Source organism: Sciurus vulgaris (genome assembly GCF_902686455.1).
Source record: "Sciurus vulgaris genome assembly, chromosome: 17".
NCBI lineage: Eukaryota > Metazoa > Chordata > Mammalia > Rodentia > Sciuridae > Sciurus > Sciurus vulgaris.
Window position 1 is genome coordinate 13,525,495 of NC_136478.1, and position 20,134 is coordinate 13,545,628.

General features: G+C 36.8%; 1 protein-coding gene across 2 annotated transcripts in view; it reads right to left on the reverse strand.

The window, feature by feature from the left end:
• The window catches only part of PHLPP2 (PH domain and leucine rich repeat protein phosphatase 2), a 67,707-nt gene that overhangs the window by 21,717 nt on the left and 25,856 nt on the right, over nt 1–20,134 (reverse strand). For both annotated transcript variants that reach the window (XM_079117734.1, XM_079117735.1), the window contains exons 4-10: nt 18,548–18,738; nt 11,757–11,882; nt 10,293–10,447; nt 7,704–7,850; nt 7,056–7,286; nt 5,536–5,738; nt 1,632–1,692 (exon numbers count right to left, since the gene is read on the reverse strand). In XM_079117734.1, coding sequence (XP_078973860.1) covers nt 1,632–1,692; nt 5,536–5,738; nt 7,056–7,286; nt 7,704–7,850; nt 10,293–10,447; nt 11,757–11,882; nt 18,548–18,738 — 1,114 coding nt within the window. The remainder of the gene's footprint in view (nt 1–1,631; nt 1,693–5,535; nt 5,739–7,055; nt 7,287–7,703; nt 7,851–10,292; nt 10,448–11,756; nt 11,883–18,547; nt 18,739–20,134) is intronic.

Consider the following 20,134-nt stretch of genomic DNA (forward strand, 5'->3'; position numbering starts at 1 on the left):
GCCAAGTGGAATCACCCATGATGGCCTCTATTTTCTCAATCAAGTAGGAAGTTAAGCTCTAGCATGGAGGAGATGATATGAAGTAAGCAATTTGGAACCAATGCCAAGACACTGGAAGGAGATGAGAGAGAAAGACCAATAAGTTCAGCTGAGGTTGAAAACTGTGAATTTGCAGGGTGTCCATCTGGATGTTTTTCTTCAACAGTAATCAAGTTCAATGGAACAGATAAAATACTAGAAATGATTCAATGTTGGAATTTATTTTTTTTATTTTTGTTTTTTTTACAGTACCAGGGTCAGAACCAAGAGCCCTGTACATATTAGGCAAGGTATCTAACACTGAGCTAAATCCTCAGCCCTTTTTAAATTTTCTTATTTTGAGACAAGGCCTCACTAAGTTGGTCTTGAACATGTAATCCTCCTGCCTCAGCCTCCTAAGTAGCTGGAATTACAGGCGTGTACTACCATGCCCAGCTCACATGGAATTTTGTTAGGAAGATATGACAGAAAGAAATGGATAAAATCTAAAATAACAGCTTGATGATGATGATGATAATAAAGTAATAACAAAAAGAATCTTGGTCTGATACTTTGTATTTTACATCTATTATCTCGTTTAATCTTTGCAACAGCCCTGACCATAAAGGACCATGCCCACTTGCCCTAGACCTGCTTCAAGCCTTCTTGAAGCATCTTCAAGCATCAAAGCATTTTGATGCTGCCCCTGTCACTGCTTGTCTATTGATCTCTCCACTAGACTGTGAACTCAACCAAGACCTGAATTCCTAAAGCAGTGTTAAAAACGAATGAATAAAAGAAGACAGTGAACCTCATTTATGTTTACTGCTGACCACCAGCATAAGTAATGAAGTCGTGATTAGTCCTCCCCAAAGTCCTCTCCAAAAATCAGGCCAAGATGAGTAACAAGAATAGGAAAAAAAAAAAAAAAGAATTTTAAAGGTTTTTCAGGTATAAATATCAAGAATTACTGTCATAAAGAATGAAATTATGTCATTTGCAGGAAAATGGATGGAACTTGAGAACATTATGTTAAGAGAAATAAGCCAAGGGTTATATGCTATATCTCCTATGTGGAAGCTTAAGAGGAAAAAGTTAAAGAAAGGAGTGTATAAGAGTGGGGGAGTCTCATGAAAATCAAAGGAAGTTCAGTAGAGTCAACATCGGGGGGAGGGCGGTGGGAAAGAAAGGGGAAATGCTAGGGAATGATATCAGTCACATTATATTGGGTACATATGCAATGTAATATGTAACAACAAATCCTACCATTAGGCACCAACAAAAAAATGGAAAATAAAAATCAAGAATTATCTGATTCTAGTTGACAAAAAGGAAATCACTACCATGAAGACAACGGCCTGCATTTGTTCGATTTCCTCCTCTACCCAGTCTTTCAGGAGGAATAATTCACAGGAACCCCAAGAGGGTCCTCGCTTTGACTTCATACACTATGGTCTTTAGATTTTCTCCTCTAACTCAACCTTTTGCCTTTCTCCAGGTTGTCCACACATTTCAATATATTTAGATTTCTTGTACTTCAAAACTGCCAGAGAATCCACACCTCTCTCAACTATTAAGGATCAAACATCCTCCCACCCTCATGAGACACTCACCGGGAGAGCTCCAGGGAAGTGAGGAGACTGGGCACCGGGTAGACATTCACTGCCGTCAGTCCTATCAGAAATCAAACAGGTGTTAGTGATGATCTCTGAAAAAGAAAGCAAATTCAAGTAAACACAGGAAAAGGAGCTTAGTGAAATCACTGAAAAAACAAACTCATGTCTTCTGCTGAGATGACTAAAGAAAAAACTACTAGGAAGTTCACTTTGGCTAACTGCTTGATCCCAATTTGCTCTGAAAAACAAGTCTTTAACAACTAATTAAAGGACCATGTGTAAAGCACTGAATTTATATGAGATCTGGTAGTTGTTAAATGTTAACAGTAACTAGTGTTTTAACTTGAAAAAAATTAATAACTGAATTTTTGCTGGCAACATCTAATCTTCAATTGAAGTATAACATAAATACAAAATAATACTAAGTGTATAAATCAGTGAATTTTCACAAACAGAACACACCAGTGAAACCAATACCCAGATTAAGAAAAGATGTTACCAGCTCCCAGAAGGATCCACTCACTGCCCATCCAAGACAGCATTAATCATCCTGATTCCAAATACCACAGAAGGCCTTTGCTTGCTTACATAAGCAAATGCATATAGTATGCCTAAGTTCTCATCTGGTTTTGTTCACTCCACATTAAAGATTTGTTTAATCTTGTGAGATTTGTTCATACTGAAGCATAAGATTATAATTCAGCCTGAAGCCTGGAGTTCTTATGTGTAAATATACTACAATTTATTTACCCACTTAAGAGCTGATGGACATTTAAGTCTTTTCCAGTTTAAAGTAATGATGAATAGTGCTTTTATGAATATTTTTGTCCATACATTTATGAACTAATATAAGCACTTATGTTGAGTATGAACCTAGGAGAGGAACTGTTAGATACACTGTACATGTTCAAATTTTGTTTTTCGTGCATGTTTTATTTTGGGGGGGTGGGGGTAACAAGGAATTGAACCCAGGGGTACTCAACCACTGAGCGACATCCTCAGTCCTATTTTGTATTTTATTTAGAGACAGGGTCTCACTGAGTTGCCTAGTGCTTCACTAAGTTCTTGACCTGGTTTTGAACTCACAATCCTCCTGTCTCCCAGTCCGAAGCCACAGGGATTACAGGTGTGCGCCACTGCACCCAGAACGTGTTCAGAAACTACTGAATAGTTTTCTGAAATGGCTGTAGTAATTCCCATTCCCATCAGCTGCCACTTTATTTTCAGTCTGTTATTCTAAACAATCTAGTAGGTGTGTAATGCCATTACCTGGGGGGTTAAATTGCATATCCCTGGTAACTGGTAAAGCTGAGTGCCTTTTATAGGAAAATTAATTGATCATCTGGCTGACTTCTTTAATAAAACTGGGTTCTTTATTTTGAGGCATCTAAACTGCAATTGCTTATGTCAATTCTTCCATGTTGTAGAATTTAAGGATTCTTTAAACAGAGCGGCTAACCTCAAATAAGCCCTGTTCGGAATACTGCTATCAGAGAATCTCCATGACTAAGAACTGCCTGTGTGTCAATGTCTTTCCCAGCAGGGCCAGGCATGGAGACCTTCTAGACATATCATGACACACAGATGGGCCTGATTAAGGAACCTCTCCATGGCAAGGACCTACTACCATGTAGCAGTCAACACTCATCAATTTGATCCTGTTCTGACTCAGCAATTATCTGAGGCTACAATTTAAAGCTTCCATAACATGATAAATGGCAATGAAAACAAATTTTTAGCTTTCTTTTATCCTATATCTGTATCTACAGATATAGAAAAGCAAAGACAATAAAATAATGAACATGTTTTCAACCATCATCTAGTTTTCAAACAATCTACCTTCTGCTTTAATATGCTTCACTTTTAAGAATTAAAATACTACACATACCAAGAGGTAAATATCAACCTGAATATGATTTTTATCGTTTCCATGGATTCTTTCATGCTGTTATGTCATACTTATAGCTAAGGAGTATTTCTGTGTTTTGGATTTTAATAACTGTAATAGTTACATATAATTATGTACTTTCCTTTTTGTTCAAAAAATATTTCTGAGAGTTGGGTGTTGTGGTGCACACCTGTAATCCCAGTGGCTCAGGAGGCTGAAATGGGAGGATCGTGAGTTCAAAGCCAGCCTCAGCAAAAGCAAGGCACTAAGTAACTCAATGAGACCCTGTCTCTAAATAAAATACAAAACAGGGCTAGGGATGTGGCTTAGTGGTTAAGTGTCCCTGAGTTCAAACCCCAGTACCCCAAAAAAAAGAAAGTTTCTGAGAGCCAGGTACAGCTAAGCTTAAGGTACAGGTGATTTTTGGTGGTGGCACACACCTTAATCCCAGAGACTCGAGAGGCTGAGGCAGGAGGATTGCAAGTTGGAGGCCAACTTCTGCAACTTAGTGAGACCCTCAGCAACTTGGAAAGACCCTGTCTCAAAATGAAAAAAAGGACTGGGGATATAGCTCAGTAGTAAAGCACCCCTGGGTTCAATACTCAGCACAAGAAAAACAGGTTCTGAGATTTATTCATATTCATACACAAAGCCTTAGTGTATCTACTTCCATTGCTGAGCAATATCCTATTGTATAAATACATCACTATGGATTTACTCATTTTTCCATTAGTAGTCCCATTTTATTCCTATTATTTCAGTATAACACAAACAACACTGTGGTAGACTTTCTGTACACATCTCCTTGTGCACACGTGAGTGTCTCTGGGATATATTTCAAACAGATGACTGCAAGGAATGACTTTTGTGGGCCTTGGCCATTTCTCACATGGTCACACTGCCCTCCAAGGAGGTTTTAGAGTCGACCCTCTCACTGGCAGCAAATGAGGGCTTTTGAAGATGCTTCTGCCCATCTTTGGTTATACTGAGCATTATCTTTTTGTTTTTCCTTTGATGAGTATAAAATCGTATTACTTAAATTTGCATTTTTCTGACATTTAGTGAAATTAAATTTTTTTTTCCTTCTTTAAACACAGAAAAAAGTAACTATGACTTCTGTGATAAGAATTCTCCATAAGAATGGCCTCAACAAACAGGAAGTCCTTCACAATGGAAACTACTCCTGGAGCAAATTCCTATTGTAACAAAGGGCTTCTCACTCTCAAACTGAGGCAGCACAAGCTTCTGAACCAGAAATTGGCAAATTTTTTTTCTGTAAAAGTCTAATAGTAAATATTTCAGGTTTTGTAGACCATAGCAATCTCTCTTAATACTACTCAATTCTGCTACTGTAACATGAAATCAATAATGTATGAATAATATGTAAATCTATCGATGTGGTTATGCTCCAATAAAACTGTGAATATAGAAATTTGAATTTCATATAATTTTTACGTCATAAATATTGTTGTTCTGATTTTTTTAGCCCAATCATTAAACAATTCTTTTGTTTTTTTTAAACCAGGGATTGAACCTAGGGGCCCTCAAACACTGAGTCACAATCCCAACCCCTTTTCTGTATTTTATTTTGAGACAGGATCTCACTGAATTGCTTAGGGTCTCCCTAAGTTGTTAAGGCTGGCTTTGAACTCATGATCCTCCTGAGCCACTGGGTAAACCATTCTTTGTGGACTACACAAAAAGAGATTATGGGTCAAATTTAGCCCCTGGGCAATAGTTTGCCAACCTGGTTTAGACTATTAACAAACTCGGTTTTGAATATGCTTGTCTACCTACCCACACTCACTACTTTAAAAAAACACCTCTTATTATGTCCCCTTATTGAATCTTGCCATGTCTTTTCATGAACACAAAGTTAAAAGATAAAGCTAAGCTTCCATGAGCTACAAATTCTATTCTGCAGAGTGACTGAGGACCACAGACACCACTGTTCTTAGAAAGTTCAGACAAGAGATGAAGGAAAAAAAACAAGAGGTTAGAGAGAGAACTCACTGTTCGAACTGGCGTACAGAGTTCGAAGGGAGAAGCCACTAAGTGTCAGCTCCCTCAGCTGGTTCCGCTCACAATGCAGCTGCTCCAAGCTACATAAAGAGCTAAGATCCAAGTCAGTCAGCTGATTGTCCCGCAAATCCATGTGAGTGATGTATCTATTTCCCTCCAGATTTTCAATGACCATGGTTTTCAAGTAATTCATCCTTAATATTCAAAAATAAGGAAATAATCAGAAATATGAAAGTCCCCTTCTCCTTCCTAAACCAACTAGGAATTTCACTATTTGTCTCATTTTTCAAGGTACCACAAAAATAACCACAGATGGTTTCTAAACAAAGAGCTCAAGGTACAGCTAAGTTAGACAATCCAGACTGGCAAACACACATACAAATTTAATAGAGAGAAGGAAAAACCAAGCCATATCCACAAACAGGTCAACACACCCGAATGCCAACTAAGGTTAAGTGGAAGCAAAGAACAAGATGATGAATATGCTTTTCAGCAAGTGGGTAGCTAAGTAGTCATGAAAGGAAGCAGCTATCCGTCCTCCTGTTGCTGTGTCTGCTCTGTAGTACTAAGACTCACATGACACTAATGAAGAAAATAATCTGTACGCACACATAAGGGTTCAAAGGCAAACTCTAAACCATGCTGACCAAATTACATTATTACACTGTGTACATGTATGAATATGTAACAATAAATTCCGCTATTATATATAATTACAATGTACCAATAAACACTACAGGAAAAAAAGTCCTCCATAATCCAAAAAAAGATAAACTCTAGAAAAGGGCTTCTCAGTTCTTTTCTATGCAAGTATATAACTTAAAGCACATGGGCCTGTTCTCATTTTCTGTATTTCAGTAATTCTGTATTTCAATAATTCTTCTTGCTACATTTTTACAAGGCACATTAATGATTCCCTGTAAATAATAGAACACTCAGGTGTCTTTTACCACGTTCCTTTAGGAAAAGATTATAACTGGAAAATAAAACTCATAAAAATTTCTTAGTAGTGAAACCTTGAACATTTCATTTATAATACAATGCTATCAAGAAGAAATTCAATGATTCAACAGAAAAAAATGGTTGTTTATAGAAAATTACAAACTACTAAAGTATGCATATAAAAAACATGTTCAAGCTCACCCAAGTAAATAAATGCTTATTAAAACAAAATACTATTTCCCACCTTCTACTGACAATAAGGAAAAAGACAATTAAAATTCAATATAGATAAGGATGTGAAAGAACCGAAATTCTCATAAAATATTCCTGGAAGGGTAAGTCAGAACCACCTCTGTCAAAAGCAATTTGATGATGCCTATCACGTGGTCCACCTACTTGACTCTTAATCCTCTGCTAGTGGGTGATAAATTAAGTTTTACTACAACTTGGAAAATATCTATTTCTACAGTGTTCTAAAATCCCAATATTTTTTAAAAGTCTTTATAAAGAGAAGAGATACAGGTCCACTGGAGTCAAAATAAAGAAGCTCTGGTAAAGAAAGACCTCACCTTAAATCCACATGCTTGATATGGCTCATCCTGTTCAGCACCCCTAAATTCAAGACTTCTAGGCAATTTCCTGCCATAACCATTTTATCTACCATTATGAGTTTCTCATAAACCTCAGGAATTTGACTAAAGTTGTTGAAGGAAATTCCAAGGGAGGAAAGTTGTTGCAGATTTCCCAATTCTTCAGGTAAAGTAGTCAGAAAATTGCCATCGAGAGAGAGGGTTTGAAGACTGCGGAGGGGGAAAAAACAATCTACTTCAGGAAAGATTTCATTCAAATGGACAGAACTAGAGCTATGAATTCTGACTTAAGTCCTTCACTTGTTATCAATCCAAAAATGATAAAACCTCCTAACTCTCAGCATACAGTAACTTAATACTTGATTTAGATATTACTTCCAAAGATGAAACTTTTGACATTGGAGTTAGGACTTCTGCGGTTGAAGTACTGGGACTAGTACTTCAGTCATGAAGATCGCTACAGTCACGGAGATCTCTGGCACTAAACACTGCGGCTGACTAGAACCCTAATAACTCCATGACTTATTTCACTGCCAGCACTCAAGAGTTCTACCTTCACTCAAAATGCCAGACAAGTTCCTTATTTTACAAGGGAAAAAAAGAATCTAGTAAAAGTCAGACACTTACTTTAGCAGACTGCCAATCTCACTTGGCAGGTCGTGAAACCCATTACAGGAAAGGTTGAGCTCAGTCAGGGTAGAAATCTCACACAGCAATACAGGAAACAACCCAAGTTTATTATGGGACAAGTTCAGGCCCTTCAGTTGAGAAAATCTAAAGAGCAAAGGCAAAAATTCATACTACATTTCAATAAATCTGTCATATATCTTACAAGGGACATCAGTGGCCTTTGATGATCTATTTTAAATGATCTGTTTTAAATGTCCATCCCAGAATTTGTTCCAAAAATATTTACTGAGCACTCACTACATGCCAAGTGTGTGGGCAGAGGATACTAAAAGGACTAATGTGCAGTCCATGCTAATCAAGGAAACCAGGTCTAGTGTGACAGGAATCTCTTTTCCATAAAAGGCAGAAAATCTAGGGCAAGGGACGTAGCTCAGCGGTAGAGCACTTGCCTGGCATGTGCTGGGCCCTGGGTTCTACTCCCAGGCCTACAAAACAAAAGGCAGAAACTCTTGAAGAACAGCTCATGCTGGAGCAATTCTATTGTATGAAGTCACACCTGATATGCTTGAAATCTTGTGTTATTAAATTTCTACATGTACTCTACCAAAGTCTTTTAAAAAATTAACCAACTCATAGATACAAGAATAGCTAACAGAGCTAGGGATATAGCTCAGTTGGTAGAGTGCTTGCCTTGCAAGCACAAGGCCCTGGGTTCAATCCCCAGCACCGCAAAAAAAAAAAAAAAAAAAAGCTAACAAATACATAGATCAAATCCCATTACAAACAACTTCTTTTTTAATACTGAAATTATATTGGTTCAAACGTCGCTTGAAATGTATGCACCGGTTGAGTTTAAAAATACATACATGACAAGTATTTTACTGTAATATGGTATGATATGCAACATGAATTTTTAGTGCTTCTATTTTGTCTGTGGAAGTTAAAGTATTGAGACTGTCTTACCCAGAGTTCGCATCATCATAAAGTGGATCCATAGGAGTCACTCTGGGAACATGGGAGTGTCACTTTGTTATTACAGAGTACAAGATGACAAGCCTGAGGTGTTCTTTATGATGAAGACCTATCACCTACTTCTTGATCTAAATCCTTGGGACCTCATTCCAATGCTCTTCATTCATATCCCCAACTTGACTTCCAGATGACATGATCCTGATTGCTGATTATTCCTTTGATTTGGTGCCTTGACTCCAGAATTAATTTATATCTATCTATCAATTGCAGTACTGGGGATTGAACCCAGCATGGCACATGCTAGGCAAGGACTCTACCAGTAAGCCAGCCTTCAGAATTTCTGATCAGAATTTCTCCCTTCCCCACCAAACCCCAGACAATCATTTATACCGAATATTTATTCACAGTTATCCATTGTTTGTTTGTTTGGGTTTAGGTTATTGTTTTTTGGTTTGTTTTTTTTTTTTTTTTTTTTTTCTCAGATGGAGTCTATGTCATCCAAGATGGTCTCAAACTCATAAATTCAAGCGATCCTTCTGCCTCAGACTGTCAAGTAGCTGGGATATGCACCACCATGTTCAGCTTTCAGTCCTCCAGTTTTCATTGGAAGAATGAAGCTGGATGAGTAAAAGGTAGGAATGAAGGTATATACTCTAACAAAAGAGATGGAAAAATATATATGTTATAGGCCTGTAGAGTTGAAATGGCTCCTTTGTTAGAATACTAAGAGAGGTTTCATCACTGAGCAGACTGGCAATACCAGATAGAGGAAAGACAAAATCCTCCTTTGGGAATTCCTGAAATTAGGCCTGTCTGCTTGAAGTCAATTAAGTTTGACACTTTTCATTCAAAACTTTCCATACACTGAATCTCTCAACTTACCATGGTTGCAGCTCATGCACCATTGTCAATAACTTATATAAAAAGATTATCCAAATCAATGACAATTCATTGTTGCCTCAGTAACAGAACATTTGCATCTATCTTCTGTTTTATGGGGAGGAAGAGAGAGGTGGAAGAATTATGTGAAAAAATGTTGCTTCCTCTTCAAAATGGAGTAGAAATTTAAAAATTATATATATGTACACATATATGTGTATGTGTATCCACAAACACATGATGATAAGTGCTATGGTTTGGACATGGTTTGTCCCCCAAAGTTTCATATGCTAGAAGCTTGGTCCCAGTGTGGTAGAACTGAGAAGTAGTAGACTTTAAGAGGTGAGACCTAGTGGGAAGTAATTATGTCATGAGAGGTGCTACCCTTGGAAGGGATTAATGTTATTTTCATGGAGTAAGTTAGCTTCCACATAGAATGGATTATCATAAAAGAGCTATCCTGACCCCCTGAATTCCTGTCTGGCCCTCTTACATGGGCTTCCACCATGATGTCATCTGCCATAATGTGATGCAGCCAGAGGGGCCCTCACAGACAGAGCTGCCTGATCTTGGACTTAAGCCTCTTTTCTTTATACATTATCCAACTTTAGTTATTTTGTTATGAGAAATTAAAAAAGGATTAACACAAGCATGCTCACTTAGAGCTTTGGACCACTAAGATATTGATTATAATATAGTTCTAACACATTGACCTGGAACCTATTCTCCACATACTTGTACAGTGTGTCGAGGCCTCCTGGTCTCTCTAATTGCATGAAGTTGTGTCGCAAATTGAGGTAGGTGATATCTTGACTGTAGAAAAGATGTTCAGGAACCTCCTCAAGGCTATAACACGAGAGATCCACAGTACTGATTCGCTGGGACACCACCTAAATAAGAGAAGAGCCTTCTGAGTTAGTACTGGATGTCTATCATCTAATACAGGACAGAATGGTATTTATACAAAAGGTACTGACTAAAGACCAGGAAAGAAAAAAAGGTAACGAGATCCAATTATTCACTTATAAAATCTGTTAATTTTTGCTTTTACTAACCATAAGCTGCTTGAAAAACAAGGAATAAACTGTGAAGTCTCTACAAGTAAAGGGTTAAAAAAAATACAAATCAAAAAGATGGAAGGTTAGCATTTCACACAAGAAGTAACATTAAAATGATTCAAGGTAACTGTACAAAACTTTGAGAAACAGTGTGAAAAGGCCTCTGGAGCCATACTGATTCTGCTGCTTACTAGCAGTTTCATCATCTGTTGGGAGAGTAAAAAGTTAAATAACCAAGTATAGCACACTGCCAAAGATGCCAAAGATGCTCAAAAATCATTCATTAACTTCTCTTTAAAAGGCAGAAGAATAAAATAGCTATGCTAAATGAAAGCCACTTCTACTCAGAGCATATTTTATAATCAATACAAAATAACAAAAAACTTTAATAAAACCAAAACAAGGTTTTTATTTCTTATTATAGAAATAAAATGCTACTAAAATATGCATTATGAAAATGAATCCAAACAAACAATATATCACTAGAAAAGTCACTCATGTTTTGATGGCATGTCACTGTACTATAACAATACCTTATGCAAATTTCTGCAAATTCTCAAACCAGAGAGTTTGGAAATCACCGTACACTTTTATAGTAGTTCATCTTTCATCTTTAAAAGGCAAAAATTATGCTCAAAGGCTCAGCATATAACAATAATGATTTGTGATAGAATTACAGGTCATTGTCCCATCATTAAGTTCTAATTTGAAGTGGTTCATCAAGCCTGTTCTAAATATGTTGAGACCAAGAAGCACTGGGTTACAAGTTAGGGAGTATTTCCATCAACCCATGACTACTACAACTGATTGAAAGCCATGTAAATCTCATCATGTCTCAATTCTTTCTGGGGTCAAATCTTGTTATGTCATAATTGCTTCCAAGGCCTGCCTTGCAGAGACAGTACAGAGGTAAATGCACTTGAAAACACATTTGACAGCCTTTTTGTACTGAGCAAACATAAATAATAAGTTAAAGACCTGGTGGGATTCCATTATTTTATTCAATATATGCTAAGAAATACCTAGAAATAAAATTAAGAGTTATAATTTGCTGTTTGTGGCCTAAGATCAGTTTCAAAATACAATTCTATTGGGCTTCTACATTCTTATCTTCACATCAGGATGTTTAAGGACTTATCACCTTAGATGCTTGCCGTTGCCATCTCTGGTACTCAGCCAAAGTCTCAAAGCTGACATGATAGGTCTGAGCTTGGGCTCCAGCTGAGCTGAATGCAAGGGAGTGCTGCCGGCGTTTCACTTCTTCTATCTGAAGAAGAGGAGGAGAGAAAACCAGAACCACTGAAAAGTACCCTAGTCAAAAAGCAAAAGGTAGTAACAAACCCAACTTTTTTTAAAATGGAAAAAAAGATCTGAACAGATTTTTCTCCAAAGAAGATCTAAAAATAATCAATAAGTACATGAAATGATAATCAACATCATTAGCCACCCCGGTAAATATAAAATGAGATACCAGTTCACATCCACTAGGATGGCTAAAATCAAAAACACAGATAAAAATGTGTGGTGTAAGTACTGGTAAGGATGTGGAGAAACTGGAATTCTCATATACTAATGGTGGGAACATAAAATGGTGTAGCTGCTTTGGAAAACAGTCTGGCAATTCCTCTGAATATTAAACACAGGGTCATTATAGACCAAGTAATTCCACTTTTACACTGATATCCAAGAAAACTGATAACATGTCCACACAGAAACTTGCACATGAATATTCATATCAGCATTATTCACAATAGCCAAAAAGTAGAAACAATCCAAATGTCCATCAATCAGTTAATACATAAACGCAATGTGTCATATCCATAAAATAGAATATCATTTGGTCATAAACACGACAAATATTGATACATGCTACAGTACCAATGACCTTTAAAAACAACATCTTAAGTGAACAAAGAACCATATATTTTTTATTCCATTCATATGCAATGTCCAGAATTAGTAAATCTATAAAGACAGAAAGTGATTCATATTTGCATAGGGCTGGGGGAGGAATTGAGCAGCAATGGCTAAGGAGTGAAGGGTTTCTTGACTGACGTGACAGTTTTATCAGTCTAAGCACCTATGAGACAGCCTGTGTGCTGTGCGCTCCCGTTCTCTCACGTGCACTCTCCTCACCTTCCTCTCCTCCTCTTTTGTCTTCTTCTCCCTCTTCCGCTCCCAGCTTTCCTGCTTCTTCTTTCCACCCCCCACCCCTGTAACTGAAGGAATACACAAATCGCTGCGCTTTTGCTCTGTCAGTAGCTAGGTAACACATCTCTTGTTCTCAACACTTCCAAGTCAGAAGACAGGACACCAATAAACTATGTCCCCTTACTGCAGAAGACCCTTGTCAAGCTCTCTTGAGTCCCACTGACACCTCTTTCATTAGGCTTGAGAAGAGGCAAGAACCTCTTCCCATTCCTACTTGGGGTGGTGGTAGGAATTCACAGCACAAAAACAGCTCCGTAAAGAAACTCTCTCCAATCTCCAATAACCCAACCTATACAGCTTTGATAAGGATACTTTTTTTATAGTTACAGAACCATTTACATCTTTACAGAACCATTGGCATCTTACTTTAATATGCCATAGCTACTGAATTTTGACAAATCAGCTGGGAATTTACAAGTTATACTTGTAAATCATTAGGGTTCTGATGCCAACTAAAGACTGAACCAAATGGCAGAAACACAAAACACTCTGAACAAAACACAGTCATATTAAAAAGACTCACTGAAATTAAATAATTTTCCTAAGATTCAATTGTGATAATCACAACATAACCATTTTTCATTACTAATAAATCACTGCCATTGAGTAAGTGTGTCAAAACAAAGGATCCTTATTGAAATGAAGAATAGATCATTTTCTAGAATAATCTTTTTCTTTCAAATGCTTTATTATGGGATGTTTCACACAGTAAAGTACATAGAATCAAATAATGCCAAATAGTAAGAAAGGCTGATAAATCTCCCATTACAAGTTGTCAATATCTCTGTATAATTATATTTTGTATTACATGAGACCATATTGTTATATATGTACAACTTTGAAATTATTAAATATACACGGTGAAATGTTCCTTTCATCATTTTGTGATTAGTCTCTTTATCCCTATTAATGTTTTGTTCACTCAGATTTTGGGGGGAATTCTATTTTATTGAAGTGTAATTTACCTAAAATAAAATTCACTGATTTATTTTTTAATTCACTGATTCTAAGTAAACTGTCTGATGAGTTTTTATAAAATAAGTGTATAACCCCCTTACCCCGCAAATTTCCCTTGTGTCTTTTGCCAATCCCCTCCCTATAATCACTGATCTATTTTCATTCACTATAGTTTTTAACCTTTTTCAGAATGTCGCATAAATAGAATCATATAATAAATGGACTTTTGTGTCTGGCTTTTTCCACTTAGAATAATGTTTTCCAGATTCATCTCTGTCCTTGAGTGTCAGCAGCGCACTCCTTTTTACTGCTGAGCAGTATTCCACTGTATGGATATACCACATTTATCCATCAATTCATCAGCTAATGACAACTTGGGTTGTTTCTATTTGGGGCTATTTTAAGTAAAGTTGCTATGAACTTCACTTACAAGTCTTTATAAGGACATTCATTCATTTCCCTTGGGCAAATAACAGGAGCAGAATTGCTGGGTCATCTGAAACACTTATGTTTAATTTTACAAGAAAGGAACAAGCTGTTTTCCCCAAGTAATTTTATTTCCACCAATGATGTACAAATGTTCCAGTTGCTTCACAGCTTTGGCAAACCTGGAGTCCATCCGTCTTTTAATTTTAGCCATTCTACAGTATACAGTATCTCACTGCGATTTTCATGTTCATTTCCCTAATGACTAATGACATTGATATTTCTCAGGTGTTTACTGTCAACATATCTTCTTTGATAAAGGGTCTGTTCAAACCTTTTTTGCCCATTCATTAGTGGGTTGTTATTCTTTTTACTACTTAATTGCAAAAGTTTTTTTTATATATTCTGAATAAAAGTCCTTTGTTGCATACAAACTTTCATAAATAAGCTTCATATGACATTAATATAAAATATAACCATACTAATTTTCTATTGCTTGCTATTTGACTAGTAAATATTTGCTCATCACTTCATTTTCAACCTCCAAAGAGTGGGCATTAAGTATGTCTCTTATAAACAACAAACAGTAGAATTATAAATAACATAACCTGACAATCACAATTAACATGACTACTGACATATTTGGATTTATTTCCTCCATTAACTGTGACAATTTACCACACTATTTTGCTCCTTTCTCCTAAATCCTTCTGCCTTGTTTTACAGTTTGTTTTCTATATTCTCTTTTCCCCTTTTAGTGACTATCCTTAAATTATTTTGTATTTTATTGAGACAAGATCTCACCAAGTTGCTTAGTGGCCCACTCTTGCTGAGGCTGGCTTTGAACTCTGATCCTCCTTCTTCAGCCTCCCAAGTCACTGGGATTACAGGCATGTGCCACTGTGCACCTGGCTACTCTTAAAATTTTTAAATTCATGTTTGACAACTTTTCTAATAAAGTTTAAATTATTTGGTGTTTCTATTATTTTACTCCAAGGCAGCGTCACTTTATTTATTGAGCACATTGCCACATCTTGTTATCTTGTTCAAGGTAGTTTGACTTTATATAATAAATATAATTTTTTAACTTTTTCTAATCAATATCTAATTAAATTTGCCACCATATTTTATCAATGTCTATACTCATTGTTTCTTATAATTTATAACCTTTCCTTTGAATTTACTTTCCATTATTATTTTATTTATTTTTATTTTTCTTGGGGAATAAAGTTTGGAAGTATAACTTTTAGTAGTTCTTCCAGTGACAATATGCCAGCTTAATTGTATGTCTGAAAATATACTATATAGTCTTGATCCTTGTAACATAATTTGAGTATAAGATATAGGTCAAGAGGCTAGGGATGTTGCTTAGTGGTAGAACCCTTGCCTAGCATGCACAAGGTCCTGGGTTCAATCCTCAGCACCAACATAAAAAAGTAAGAAAGAAGAGAAAGAAAAGACTAAGATCTGTATTCATGTTTGTTTTCTCGTAGCAATTTTGCAAATAATCTTCTAGTACCTATTTTTGAAAGATAGCTTTTGTCAGTCTGTCACTCTGTTGTAGGCAACCTTTTCTCAGCGAAAGCTTCTGGAATTTGTTTGTATTTGAGATAGGGTCTTGATATGTTGTCCAGGATGGCCTTAAACTCCTGGGTTCAAGTGATCCTTCCACTCAGTCTCCCAAGTAACTGAGACTATAAGTGTGTAATAAGCCTAGCTTTCTCTGGAAGCTTTTGATTTGCTCCTATCCCTAATGTTGTGCAATGTGTTCAAATAGAGATTTATTTTTAAGTAACTTACTTGTATTCAGTACACTTTTAATCTGAACACTCAAGTTTATCATTGTTTTGAGAAAATCTGCTACCACATTGGGCATAGAAGCACACACCTCTGCCAGCAACTAGAGGCTGAGACAGAAGGATTATAAGTTTGAGGTCAGCCAGGGCAACTTAGCAAGATCCTGTCTCAAAACCAAACTAAAAAGGGCAGGGAATATAGCTCAGTGGTAGAGCACTTGCCTAGCATGCAAAACGTCCTGGGTTCAATAACCAATACTACAAAAAAGAAAATTAAAAAATAAATTTTGCTATCATTATTTTCTCAGCTATCACTTCTCCCTTCTTTCTGCGCTTTTCTCTGGAACTTCTATTACATGTATACCACAGCCTTTCTTTAGGTTTTGGTTGTTGTTGATTGACTGGTTTGTGAAATTCCTTAGTATATCAGTTAATTACATTCTGTGATAAAACAGTGGCTTATAAAAAGGGGAGGAAGTCAGTCCAGGATTGGTACAGCAGCTCCATAATGCCATCAAGGACTCAGCCTCCTTCTACTTTCCAGATAGCCACACACAGCATACGCTTGCCAGCTCATGTCAACTCAACCACCACATCTCCAAAACTGAGAACATGTGCTACAAAGGAAGACAGGGTAGGGGGCAAAGAGTCACACCATCCATATCTGCCCCATCTTAATGGGCTTTCCCAAAAGTCCCACCTAGAAATTTTTGTTTATATCTCATCAGCCAACCCTAGCTACAAAAAGAGACTCGAAGATACAGTTTTTGATCCTGGACATACTGCCAGCCTGAATAAAATTCTGTTCTACTGGTAAACAAAAAAGAGAAAGAAGAATAATTATGTTACTATTAATCAAATCTCTTTTTGAATTTCTTATCTGGAGTTTACCCTCTTACATTTTAAATTTTACTGTCTTTTCATTTCCAATATTTTTACTGACTCCTTCATAGCTGCATATTCTTATTTCAGAATTTCTTGTTTTCCCATTTCCCAGAAAATTCTATACACATTTACTTTCAAATCTTTTCAGGATGTTCCTTTATTACCATTTCAACCTGAAGTATCTTCTGATTGCTACATTTGTGGAGATCTTCCCTAACATAAAATTTGTAGGTATTTTTTTTTTGGACTTTGGAGTGTAGGAGTTTTAAATGGAAGGTTAGCATTTTATCTTCCTCTTTCTCACTCTCTCTCCTGATTCCTTTTTACCAATTCCTGACCTGTTTGTACCTGCCTCTTTCCTCTCAAGAAATTTTACTTACTTTCCTCACTGTCGTTCAGTCTCCAAGACCAGAACCACCAGAACCAGTGGTGGGTTCCTGTCTTATGGTCAATAATGGAGTTATACACATTCCTTCACTGAGTCAGTAGGGACTTGGTTTACTTCCTAGTCACAGTCCATATAACTGAGTCCTCCTATCTCTTTAGGACTATAGCTAGACATAATCCTTGGTCTAGCTGGTAGTTAACAGTACTTTTCAATTTTAGTTTTCTTTCACAAACAAAGAAAACAAACTCAGCCACTTGCTTTAAGCTATAAGCTTGTCCCAGAACTCCCAGCATGAGCAGAGAACTCTTAGACCTAGGTACTTACAGCACTGAACTTCTGGGCTACCCCAACCTTTCAGACCCAGAACCCAGCAGGCCCACAAATTCAAACCAACCAACCACTTTACATTTCTACACTACATTTTTAAGCCCAACTATGTCTTCTCACATATTTAGCTTTCCAATACATGTATTGATTACCTATATTGCGGTGTACTTGGATCAGACTGAATGTTTAAAAGTATGACTTTATAAGATCATTTTGTCCTCTTAAATTCAATTGGTTATGACATTCAAATTTCAAAACAGAAGAAATAAAATTATATGTAACTATTAACATATAATTAATAGCTATGTTTATGGTCATCTGTCACTAACTAGCAAGTAAACTCCTCTCCTGGGAGGGGGAATACTCTGGAACAGATGCAAGAAAGAACATACCTCTCTGGCTGCTGAACTGAGGGTTATAACTATCCCAGACTCTGAATTTTAATCTAATGGGGTAAAAGAAAAAACAAGAAAGGACCTCTTTTGGTGGTGGATGGTGGCATCTACTTCTAGTTTCCAAGAGCAGCTTCTGATGTCAGCATTCCCTGTACACCCTCAGTGTTACAAGCAACAACATCTAATAAATAGCAGTGGAGGCAGGGCTTCTCTGACAGATGGTTCTGCAGGAGGATTTGAGGAATGGATAACCTCTGAACCTCCTAGACACTTCCTGATAGAATCTTTAACAATCCTCACATTTACTATTTTTGAAATAGATGAAAAGAAGTATGAAAAGCATATGTGACATTTTCTTAATTTATCTTTTCCTCTCTCTCTCTCTCTCTCTCTCTCTCTCTCTCTCTCTCTCTCTCTCTCTCTCTCTCTCTCTCTCTTTCTTTCACAATGCTGGGAATTGAATCTAGGGCTTCACCCACAGGCTACATCCCCAGTCCTTAATTCTCTTAATGATCAACGAACAGTAATATATCTTTGTGAGTCTTACCTTCCCCCCAACCAGAGGCAAAATGTGCATCTTTCCAGTTTGACAATCCTTCACTGAGGAAACAATAAGGCAGGTTCCACAGAGAACAACTAGGCGTTCAGCCCACTTATGCAGCTGGGTCTTTCCCTTGCGTACATTATAGATGCCAGACAGTAGGATTCGATCCAGATGATCCATCTGGCATGGTTTCTCTGAAAAGAAAACAATACTTCAGTATAGAGCAGTATCATTGAAGTAGTATACTGCTCAAAGGGAAAAAGAAATTAAGTGCCAACATTCAGCAAGCTATTTTTAGAAGCAAGTAACCAAGCAATTTAGATAATACAAAATAAGATCTCAGTCCTAAATAATACCCATCACTGAACTTACACAGTGGAAATATAGTGAATTTTGGTCTACGAACAAGACTTTATCTCAGATGTCATTGTTAACCCTTATTCAAAGAGCTGTCTCTCAAATGTACACAGAGAATGGTAGCAAGGCAGAGAGGTTAAGATCATAGACTTTAGAGTGAGACATACTTGAGTTTAAATCCTGGTACACGTCATTTCTTTGAACTATCTAATCTCACTAAGTCTTACTTAATTCTTTTATATAGTTTAGATTTTATCATCTTACATCAGTTTGGATTTTATTAATCCCCTACCTTCAAAAGGTTCTTATAAAAAAGATCATGTAAGGTACTAATAATTTTAGGCACAAAAGAAGTATGGAATAAATGACAGCCACTAGTGATATCATTCATCCTAGAAGGAAGAAAATAAGAATTATGGGGGTTCTCTAGTTCGGTACACAATCCTCCAACTTTCTGTTCCTCATGAGGAAAATCTTATGGTTGATATTTCAATCAACTGTTCCAATCAGTCACAGAAGGCAACCTGTATATGCATGAGCTTCTCTTTTTTTAAGCACTTTTTCCCATGAGAAGTCTTTATAGGACTGATATACAGTGACCAAAACAACACATGGGGACAGAAGAGATATGAAGTTCTTGGCAGACATATGTTCCAGAAACAGAAAAGTATCATACACAGAAATCACAGAAATAAGGTGAACTGCAGGAAGAACCAGGTGGTGCAAACAATAAGCCTGGAGTTGGGAAAACCAGGTTGCACTTCAGATAGCCCCACACAACTTATTGTGTAAGTTTAGGCATCACTTTGCCCACTTAACCATGTATTTCCCCATGTGTAATATATAATATGAGGAAATGGGCTAGATTACTTCAAAGGTTCAAAATTATATTACTCAATAAACTTTATATGTCAACACTGGACTCATACAGTCATTTCTCCAATTCTAAGCCAGCCCTTTCACCTAGTGTAAATTCCACCTTCTTAGGGGAGTTTGATTCTCCCAGATCTGTATTTCCTACTAGTTCCACATTTCCAACTCTCACCTAGATACCTCCAACTGGGTGTTTACCACCACTTAAAATTAAATATCCCTAAATCAAGTCATGACCATCCCTGCAAACCAAAACCGTCTTAAAACTCAAGTTCTGTTCTCTCCTGAAGTCATCCAGGCTCAAAATCAGAGTCAGCTTTAACTTTTGGGTTCTCTTCCTCAATTTCCTTTTTCACACAA